The following is an 11,614-nucleotide window of genomic DNA, read 5'->3' as shown; positions in this document are numbered from 1 at the left end:
GGTACACAACTGAGATTTCGCTCCTCCAAACAAACAGGAGAATATCAATACTGGAACGCACTAGATACACAAGGCAAATTTAACCTTTGGACCTTTTCCCACATTTCTAGTTCAATTCGACTTTCCAAAGATAGTTTCCAAAATATTTGAATAGAGGTGGTATTAGCGAATACAGTGAGATGGAGTATTGTTGACGATGAATGGCTGATGTAAGTATTCAGCACGACAGAAATTCAGGGACTTGGGGATGTTATGTCATTGATATGTGATATATGCCCAATCCACGTCTCAAAGTTCTCTAGAATGCCGATAAAACGACTCTCTTAGCTTGAATAGCTGTAATATGTTGTTAACAAAACAATGCTGTTTCGTTGCAGATCACATTTGACAAACAAGAGATTTTGGCCAGGGTGCCGTTGTACAAAGCGATCTTAGCGCTAAGGTGACCGTAACTCCCATACCTTAATATAGACTTAAGGTAGTCTTAGCGCTAAGGTGACCGTAACTCCCATACCTTAATATAGACTTAAGGTAGTCTTAGCGCTAAGGTGACCGTAACTCCCATACCTTAACATAGATTTAAGGTAGTCTTAGTCCTAAGGTGACCGTAACTCCCATACCTTAACATAGACTTAAGGTAGTCTTAGCGCTAAGGTGACCGTAACTCCCATACCTTAACATAGACTTAAGGTAGTCTTAGCGCTAAGGTGACCGTAACTCCCATACCTTAATATAGACTTAAGGTAGTCTTAGCGCTAAGGTTGTTTTGTACAACAGCACCCTGGTGTATAGAAAGAAGTACATGCACACAAAATTCGGTCTAGCCTAGTGAGTCCCTTGACTTCAGCTGCCACATGAAGATACATGTATATATACTGCATGTGACATATTGTCCAATGCATACGATACACTATACAGTGCATGTGATATCTACTGTCCAATGCATATCGTATAATATCTACTGCATATAATATACTGTGCAATGCATGCGATATACGGTATAATGCTTGTGATACACTGTGCAGTGGATGCGATGCACTGCATACTGTTTGTGATATACGGCACAGTGCACTAATATATTGCATACTGCAAGTGATATATTGTATGCTGCATGCGATTTACTGTACAATGCACTTCATATATGTACAATATACATTGCATTTGGTATACTGCATATTGCGTGTGATACATACTGTATGCGTTTGATATGCTGTACAACACATGTGATATATCGTACAATGCATGCGATATATTGTACAATGCATGTGAAATATACTGCATGCTATTTATGCGATGTTCTGTATGCTGCATGTGATATAACTGCACAATGCATGTGGTATGCTGTATACTGCATGTGATATACTGTATATTGCACTTGATATACTGCATACTGTATGTGACATATTGTATACTGCATGTGATATACTGTATATTGCACTTGATATACTGCATACTGTATGTGATATATTGTATACTGCATGTGATATACTGTATATTGCATATACTGTATACTGCATGTGATATACTGTATATTGCATACTGTATATACTGCATACTGTATGTGACTGTATGTGATATACTATACTGCATATGATATACTGTATTGCACTGTATACTGCATACTGTATATATTGTATACTGCATGTGATATACTGTATATTGCACTTGATATACTGCATACTGTATGTGATATATTGTATACTGCATGTGATATACTGTATATTGCACTTGATATACTGCATACTGTATGTGATATATTGTATACTGCATGTGATATACTGTATATTGCACTTGATATACTGCATACTGTATGTGACATATATTGTATACTGCATGTGATATACTGTATATTGCACTTGATATACTGCATACTGTATGTGACATACTGTATATATTCTGCATGTGATATACTGTATATTGCACTTGATATACTGCATACTGTATGTGACATACCTACCGTATGCTGCATGTGATATACTGTACAATGCATGTGGTATGCCGTATACTGCATGTGATATGCTGTACAATCCATGCGATATACTGTATATTGCACTTGATATACTGCATACTGTATGTGACATACCTATCGTATGCTGCATGTGATATATTGTACAATGCATGTGGTATGCCGTATACTGCATGTGATATACTGTATATTGCACTTGATATACTGCATACTGTATGTGACATACCTACCGTATGCTGCATGTGATATACTGTACAATGCATGTGGTATGCCATATGCTGCATGTGATATACTGTACAATCCATGCGATATACTGTACAATGAATGCCATATCCTATATCAGACACCGGACTGGCAGACTTACAGTTTAGATATTAAGGTCTCCAGAAAACTGTTGACAAATCTGTAAACTGTCGGTCCATGATAAACCACCCGGCCGTTTCAAAGATGAGTCAGTTGACATTCAATCACGGGGAAGTACATTTATTAATGTAGCAAATTTTCATGTTCAGGCAAAAGTCAATTTCGTATTTAATTGTCCTGGGTATGACAAAAGGCAAATGTGAAAATACATGTATGTAATGTAATTTAAGACACAAGGTAAGTGTTCAGTTTTGAAAGAACTTTGACATCTGTGTTTGCACGTCAGTAACTGGTTTTGAAAAGTTGAGTATTCGGAATAGATCTAAAGGTTTTGAAGTCCTGTGAACTTCGGTTTTCAACAGGGAAAGAAAAGTGTCAGCAAACCTGTAAATTGGTTGGTCCATATAAACACTCTGTCGGCGGTTCACTACGTACGCACAACATTGATTGCGTCCTTTCAAAGAGAGTCACATGACATTCAGTCATGGGGAATTACGCGTACTAAAAATAGCTCAGGTTCCGAAGAAAGCCAAATTCGTGGGTCAGTGTTGATACACTGGACTTGTAAGAGCTGGTCAATCAGGGTATCTCGAGGTAAGTTTGATATGTCTCCATATATCTACGTTGTTTGACATCTTGACCACTGAATGTACTCCTCGGTCGCCTCTCGGGCCCTCGATAGGGTTGCGTCAGCATGGATGAAATATGGGGTATTGTTGACGATGAATGGCTGATGTAAGAATTCAGCACGACAGAAATTCAGGGACTTGGGGATGTTATGTCATTGATATGCGATATATGCCCAATCCACGTCTCAAAGTTCTCTAGAATGCGGATAAAACAATTAGAATGCCGATAAAACGACTCTCTTAGCTTGAATAGCTGTAATATATTGGTGTGTTGATGTTGAAGTATCAATTACACGTTGTAAGTTACGTATCGGGGACACGCGTGTTTGATTATGGCTTAATATGAAAAATTAAGAAAAGGCTGTTAGATGAGCATGTTTTTGTAACGGGCATCATGGACAATGTGCCATGCATCATATCAAAGAGTATCTCACAACAGTTGACGTGCATATGGCCATATCTTTTAGAGTTTGTGTTATTCACAATAAACATTTATCTGGATTATCGACAGTAAACATTTATCTGGATTATCAGGTACACACATGTTATCCCACACATATCCATACCCACATACATTTGATAGCATATTGACATTATGAACCAATATTTCTCTCCATGGCTTTCATATATTGTAACATGGTATTGTAACATTTTCTGGACAACATATTACATGGCATTTTTACTATTTTGGTAAATATTAACATATATTTGGACCCTCCCACATTCTCCATAAACTATAACATTCAAAGTACATTGTTTGACACCAAGAAATTGTTTGCAAGCAAATAAATATTCAAGTTCAACAGCTTTCGATTCAAAAATACCTCAAATCTGTGAACCAGGTAATAGAACAGGACAAATGTTAGTGTAAAGTATTTTGAAAAAATGTTTATGTTTATTCAAATGTGTTAATTTCTCAGGAAATAATGTTTTAGCTTGCTTTGCTGAGTTACTACTTGGTTCATTCCATGACAATTTCTTTGTAATTGTAAGACCAAGATATTTGTAAGCCCTGACAGTATCGTGTATCTTCCCTTCAAAAATCCATTTCCTGGGGTTGTTTTTGTTGTTTTTTGTTGAGTTTCATTTTGTATTTTGTTGTGTGTTGTTTTTTGGGGGTTTTTTTGTTTACTTGTTGTTTGGGGTTTGTTGTGTGTGTGTGTGCTTTTTGTTTGTTGTTGTTGTTGTTGTTTTTATTGGGGTTTTTTTTATTGGGGGGGATCACAGCCAACTTCCTTGCTAAATACCACCTTGCTTATATCCAACAATACTGTAAGTTTTATATTAAATCACAATATAATTCCAACTGATAAACCAGTTCTTGCAACACTTTTATGATACCCGAATACATAACAACATCGTATGCAAACAGCAACATACGTATCTTAATCGCTCCATAGTGTGGTTGATAACCACAATCACACATGCGTGGAATCTGTTCAGGTAATTCATTAATGAAGAATCAGAATAAAAGGGACTTGAAACACAACCTTGGCGAACACCAGTATGCGTAGTAAGTAAATCAGAATAGTTACCTTTTATCATAACACATGATTTTACCTCTTGATACATGCTGCACAACAGCGTTTCCTTTTTGTTGGTAATAAAATGTAAGCGAAATAAAAGCCACATTTTGTTTGCGCATACTGAGTCAAAGACTTTAGAAAAAAGAACATCATATAACTTTCCTCCTTTTATTAAAGATATCGGTCTATATTTATACTCTTTAACACAGACATTATCAATAGTCGAATAAACATATCTAAACCCAGTTTGTTCCTCTGTAATTTTATCTGGAGATTCCGACCAGTACACTAAACGTGTATTAATGATAGAAATATAGAGCTTACCAAATATACTAGAAATTGTAAGTGTACATTTCAAGCACTTGTCTCCAGTTTATCATATATGCGCGTCAGGGATAATGAATCGTCCTGGGTAGGAATAAAATCAAACTCAAAGGGATGTACATATAATATACTAGACGAATTAACGAGACCAGGTTTGTTTGGTAAGAACGTGTACATCTTTGTTTACTTACCCATAAGCCTGAAGAAACTAGAACAAAGTTATTCGTCACTTTGTGAAACTCATACGTACATGCGTCATGTAAACCGACTATGATCACCATAGGGATATATCTAGGATTTGAATGCACAATGACACAACCATTAACTGTTGATAGACGCTAAGGGAGGCAACTCTACACAAGGATTTGAGACTCCTTCAACCACTGTGCTACCCACTGTACACAAGACTTACATAAGAGGCACAAGCGAAGAAGCATGTATAAAGTATGACCAGAAATTATTGCGAATTTTAGGAATATGTTTAATTGGATTTCTAGTATAAACAACCTTGACCAGCTATCAAGTGCTTGGTTTCATTCAAGAGCGACAACACCGTTAATCCTTTTTCATTAGTTTGTGAAGAGTCATCCCCCTTTGTTTACTTGCTAGCAGACGCCATTTTCAGTGATCCTCAGTATGGATGATTTAGAGAAGAGGAAGTTGATTTTAGAGTATTATAACAAGGACATCAGATCAGCTTAAGTGATTTCAAGTAGAACAGGCATCCCTTTGTCCACTGTTTATCGTGTTTTGAAAAATATTGCAAATGGATATGGCATTGAGCACCAGGGAGGCGCAAGTAGGCCCAGAAAATTGACTGTCGGAGTTTAGAAAACCTTAGGCTGGATATGATTGATAGAGGAACTGTGGCTGTCTGTAAGGAGACAATTAGAACTGAGCTGCATGCAATGGGTTGGGAGAAAAGTCGCGGAATTCCATCACCGATCATGAAACCTGAACAAAAGGAGCGAAGGTTGAACTGGTGCTTACAGCATAGAAATTTTAACTGGGACAATGTGATTTTCTCAGATGAAAGTTCTGTGTGGCTGTTTCCTAATACACTGAAATTCTGGACCAAACAAACTGAAAAACCTTCGGCGCCCAAAGTACAGTCTGAAATTTAACGTGTGGGGTGGCATATCTGTGTTAGGGGCAACGCCCCTCTGTGTATTTGAAGGGAATATGAACAGTGAGCGATACAGAGATATTCTCGAGGGACATTCTATGGAAATTTTTGGATTTTCCAGCAGGACAACGCCCCAAAAGATCGTTCAAAGCATTCACAGGCCTGGTTTCGGACCCAAAATATGACATTATTAGATTGACACAGCTATAGACCTGACCTAAATCCAATAGAATATGTTTGGGGACTTATGAAGGAAAGTGTCAATAAGAAAAATCTGACAAATATTGCTGAAAAGAAAGAAGAGGTGGTCCGATATTGGGACAGCATGGACCACGACTTTCTAACTTCTTTGCCCCGCCGCATTGAAGCCTGCATTGCTGCCCATGGTGACAAAATACTAACTGTTCACCTGTCTTTGAATCTGGAGTTTTGTTCTGCTAATATTCACATTTAATACGTGAGTAATGAGTGAAATGTTTTTAAATATTACAATATTTAAATTCTCAATAATTTCTGGTTGTACATGGTCTCTTGAGGGGTGTATATATGTGTGGTGTTCTGAAAAAATATTTTCCTGTGTATGAGGATATTTGTTCATTAAAAACTTTTTTTAAACTCCATATGTACGCATGTTTTACTTTGTACAACAGAATGGCAGATCCAACACTTGACGCCCTGGTGAATAGCGTGTCCACTCACCTTGAACCACGGGAGGTAATGGATTACTTATATCAGGAACATGCACTCAGCGAGGAGGACATGGATTTGGTCAATGTGAAGGTCACACGTAAAGATAGATGTCGTAAGCTGGTGGAGAGGCTGGTTAATAGGGATGACAAGGTCAAGGCCTTGGAAACATTCGTAGACAGTTTGAAGTCGGATTATAGTTTCTTGGTGTCATCGATTGCTATTTGCGTCAAATCTGTTATTACATCAATCCAAGAGAGTGTTGCCATTCAAACACGTTCAGGGGAATGCTTAGTGAGTGTACCCGTCCCATATACTTCCACCGATTCGGACGCAGAAAACCGTTTAACCAAAAGACAACAAGCTAGAACAAAGGGAATCATTGCGCGTCCCTTGTCGCAATCTGGAGTAACATTGGATAGGAGAGTTCATCGAGTATTCAACATCCTGAGTAACCCCCTCAACAAGGGAGACTACTCGCAATTTCGCGACAATTCCCAAAAACTTATGTCGTGTTGTCGATGTCCTGCCGACGTGCGGTTCACGGTCTTTTACCTGCAGTGCTGTGAAGCCCTGTTTCAGAACGACCTCAGTCGAACTAAAGTGTTGTGCGAAGAAGCATCGAAGCTGTTACAACACACCAGCAACCCGCTCGGATTCTCTGTAGACATTCTGTCTAAAAAGGCGTGGAGATATTTCAAACTTAATAAACTGAGTAAGTTAGAGAGTTGTCTTCGAGACGCCATGCAGCTGATTCACCAGGACCCTCTAAGCTGCTCCGGAAAAGCGGCAGGGTGGATATATGTGGATCATGCAAGACTGTTGACGTCTGTGCTCGCAGCTGCTAGTCCGCGTCGAAGTCACAATCTTAGACAACAAGCGCTCCGCAGTTTGGAAGAAGCAATAGAGCACTTCAAACGTGAAAACAGCAATGATGGACTCTTTGGGCAGTCTGTTGCCTTCGTTAAGTATGCCTCGCTTCTCCTTCAATGTGGTGAGAATATGCAGTTTTCTGGGATGAACTTGACTCCGTCAAGTGTGGATAAAGCCAAGGACGTTTTGCGGTTTGTTGAAGAATCGGAACTTGGCGTCCCAGAGATTCTTCGAGTGACATACTATACAGCAATGTCGGACCTTCGTTACCGTCAACAGAACGTCCAGCGCGCTCTAGAGTACGCCACAGATGCGTCGGAACTGTCGGGGAGGTTAGGCATGAGCCAGGAGCAGAGACATGCGGTCACAAGGGTGGACTTCTACCAAGCACAAAGAAGCAGAGGACAAGTAACCTTAGTTACTGCAGATATCGAGGCAATGTGGGCAGAGAGTGCCAGAGAAACAGACACGGGCGGAACCTGTGTACGGGTCTTAGAAAAAGATCAGATCGGATCAGGGAAGAGAAGTAAGGAAAGTAAGAAGAATGCCATTGTGTTGTGGTTGCGCTTCATAGCACTACTTGTGTGCATCATAGTGGGGATTGTGGCACCTATGACGCTCACGTAATGTACTGGAATCCATGACACCAGACTGACATATATCAAGGGAGGTAACTCTGGGGGGCGCTTAGTTTACACAGGTGTATCTTTGAAACTGTTCAGGGGTTTTACATCTTACGCAATATTTCAGTATTCAGTTTGTTGTTTTGCCGTGTATATCTAATGGCACATGGATTGTTAGTTTATATAATATAAGTTTTGTTGTACCATGTCAATATTGTTTTGATGGTGTGTATTGTTACATGTCAACATTTTCAGCTAAACGCTCTATCTGCATGTACAATATCATTAATGCTCTAAGGCCACAGTGTTAACACCGTCTGATTTTTCAGTGGATGGTGCAATATCGTTGTGTGCGCGTGTGTGTGTGTGTGTGTTGGTCGTGTTTCACACACTGTCGGGTTCACACTCTATGATACCATGTCGCATTTTAAGATGAACACCCTACTTAGAAATAGTATTCTGTGTCTCAGTACGGTGTCTCAAATTCAATCCTTGATGGCATTTTCACATAAAACATTTTCCTATTTGTAAAATGAATGGTTTGGGTGATGTAATTAGCATTGTTTCATGCTATGTCAAATCTCCAAAATGAACATTGTGTTTTGTAAGGCTGTTTGTTTACTTTGCTTTTGCAGTTCGTTTAGTGAAAAACGTGCATGGTCACATTTAATTCCAATATTTCATATATATTTTGAGGCTATTAAATGGTGTGTCGGCCAAATATATATTGGCATATATGCGTTTGTCATCATTTTGTATAACCCAAAACAAACCATCTAATATTGTGGGACGAAATCTGACTTTAATAAGAGGATTGAGTTCGATTTTTTGTTGTAAAACATCTGTCGGCATTAAAAACGTCAACCACTGGGTTGGTTGTTGAACGCCGCACTCGGCAATATTCCAGCTATATGGCGGCGATCTGTAATCGAGTCTGCACTAGTGGTGGTCCGATTAATTGAAATAATCGAAGATTGGTCGCAGTGACTAAGCAACCAAGCAATCGATTGTGTTTTCTCATAATCGAACACAACCAATTTTGGAACACTTGTTTGCATCAACAATATTTTACACAAGGTTGGTTTTGTCTGGGTCATTAAATTTACATTTCATAAGCACTACAAGCTCGTTCCAAGTCATGATTGAATTTATCTTAAAGAATCCAGGAAATCTGTGTTCCTAACGTACTAATCATCCTTTAAATATGCGAAATTTGCCAATGGATTTTGTGCAATTTGCAAAAGACCCAATTGCAAATTACTACATGTTTTTTCTTTATTTTTTGTGTGTGCATTAACAAAGATAACAGGAACATTTGATAATTGACGCAAACCAATTATTTTCGATGATTGATCGGTTGTAATGAACCAATCATCAATTATGAGATTTTAACCAATTCCCAACACTAGTCTACACCAGACAATCCAGTGATCGATCAACCACTGGGCGTCATCATCCATTCATCAGGCAGTGCGTAACAACAAACTGTACAAACTAAGTTCCGTCCCAGTCGTATGAATGTGTACCACTAACATACAGCTAATGGAACTGGTGCTGACTTGAAAGCTTAGTAAGTTTAGTTTTAGGCCACTTTTAGCAATATTCCAGCAATATCACGGCTGGGGACACCAGACATGGGCTTCGGCGTGACGAGTGAACGCGTAAACCATCAGAATACTCAGCCGCCCCCTTTTTTCTTTTTTTGGGGTGAGGTGTGTGTGTGTGTGAGGTGAAATTGGGTTTAACGTCGTCTCGCTCATATGACGACGTGCATGCGTGTGCATATGTATGTGCGGCTGCTTGAAGCTGGTTTTATAGTGCTAGCCCACTGAGATACCATGCCGCAGTGAGTGAGTGAGTATGGTTTTACGCCGCTTTTTAGCAATATTCCAGCTATATCACGGCGGGGGACACCAGAAATGGGCTTCACACATTGTACCCATGTGGGGAATCGAACCCGGGTCTTCGGCGTGATGAACGAACGCTTCATGCCGCAGTGAAGCATGAATACCCCACTCAGACACATTATTCTGACTCCGAGCCGATCAGTCCTTGATGTACCCATTAATGCCGAGCGCCAGGCAGGGACCAACAAGTACCATATTTTAACGTCTTTTTGTATGACTCGGTCGGGGATCGAACCCGCTACCTTCCGCTCTCCGGGTACCGCCACCGTGGTGTAGTGGTTAGAGCGTCCGCCCTGGAGAGCGGAAGGTCGCAGGTTCGTTCCCCGACCGCGTCATACCAAAAAGACGTTAAAATATGGTACTTGTTGGTCCCTGCCTGGCGCTCGGCATTAATGGGTACAAGGACTGGTCGGCTCGGAGTCAGCATAATGTGTCTGAGTGGGGTATTCATGCTTCACTGCGGCATGGTATCTCAGTGGGCTAGCACTATAAAATCAGCTTCAGTCTGGGCTAGTACAAGCAGCCGCACATACACATACACATACACACGCATGCACGTCGTCATATGAGCGAAATATTCTCAAGCACGACGTTAAACCCAATTTCACCTGACCGCTCTCCGGGCGGACGCTCTAAGGAGAGAGTAATACCATGTTCTAGATCTATCACAGAAGTCTGTAGATACTCTCCCCCTGGTAAATAAGTGGTTGAAAGCATGGACAAATCATGCTAATCCAGGTCATCATAAGACCATTCCGTCTTCATCTTGATGTTGTCCTGTGTAAGAGGTGACCTGTTCTGACATCGAACCCCCTATGGGCGGCTTCAGTGCAGCGTCAATAATCATCAGAATTCATTCTTTGAGTAGACGGAGTTATAGCCATATAAATGCAGTTTTAACTTAAGAAGCATTTAGAATTTGGAATAAAGATAACATGGGTGAACACCTTTATTACAGTGAGCTACGCTGGTGTAGGTTCTAACACTATTACCAAGCACGTTTTGGTGTAGATTCTAACCACAGGGGCTCATGTCTTTGCGATGATTAAAATTATATATATTATATATATATATATTAAAATTATTTATATATTGTTTTTTAGATGAAATTCTTCATCACACACCCTTGCCCTTATAAAAAACATACCCTATAATTGTATTCTGCTCTTTGATCTCACTGCATTGTTTGTACATACTTAATTATACCTCCTTTTTCACTTGTATATACTCTTATATTTCAAATCTGGCTTCCTGTACATCCATATATATATACTGTACTGTTCACCATCACCATTATTCACCTGAAGAAGAGGCAAGAACTAGCCCGGAAACGTTATGAAAAATAAACCAAGAAGTTGTTATCCATAAGATTTGTCTTGTATGTTTTTGAGATGACCCCCGACATTTCTATTGTTTTTTTCTAAATCTCTAATCCTCGCGCAGACACGAGGGCCTGTGGTTCTAACATCCTTATCAAGCAATAAACTACGAAACCTCCCACTGTAACAGAAGTCTTTCATCTATATGTTGTTATCCTTTCTAAATGCAGCTTTGAAGTGCAAACTTTAGTCAGAAAAGAAAAGTACAAGA

The 11,614-nt window shown here is 39.6% G+C and overlaps 1 protein-coding gene across 2 annotated transcripts; it reads left to right on the top strand.

The window, feature by feature from the left end:
• Window positions 1–2,834: 2,834 nt before the first annotated feature.
• Window positions 2,835–9,846, top strand: LOC124267175. 2 transcript variants are annotated; one of them, XR_006895972.1, is made up of 3 exons: window positions 2,835–2,923; window positions 6,585–8,489; window positions 9,830–9,846. XR_006895972.1 is itself a non-coding variant. In XM_046702090.1 (2 exons), the coding sequence occupies exon 2, from the start codon at window positions 6,586–6,588 to the stop codon at window positions 8,119–8,121; it is 1,536 nt and encodes a 511-aa protein (XP_046558046.1). In that variant the 5' UTR covers window positions 2,835–2,923; window position 6,585; the 3' UTR covers window positions 8,122–8,850. The 2 variants fall into 2 exon arrangements, 1 of the variants encoding a protein (XP_046558046.1); XM_046702090.1 differs by lacking the exon at window positions 9,830–9,846 and having other exon boundaries at window positions 6,585–8,850.
• The last annotated feature ends 1,768 nt before the right edge of the window (window positions 9,847–11,614 follow it).

Source organism: Haliotis rubra, unplaced genomic scaffold, assembly GCF_003918875.1.
Source record: "Haliotis rubra isolate DU_JTF1 unplaced genomic scaffold, ASM391887v1 Scf13, whole genome shotgun sequence".
Lineage (NCBI taxonomy): Eukaryota > Metazoa > Mollusca > Gastropoda > Lepetellida > Haliotidae > Haliotis > Haliotis rubra.
The sequence above is the reverse complement of the archived record's forward strand: the minus strand, read 5'-3'. Positions and strand labels throughout refer to the sequence as shown.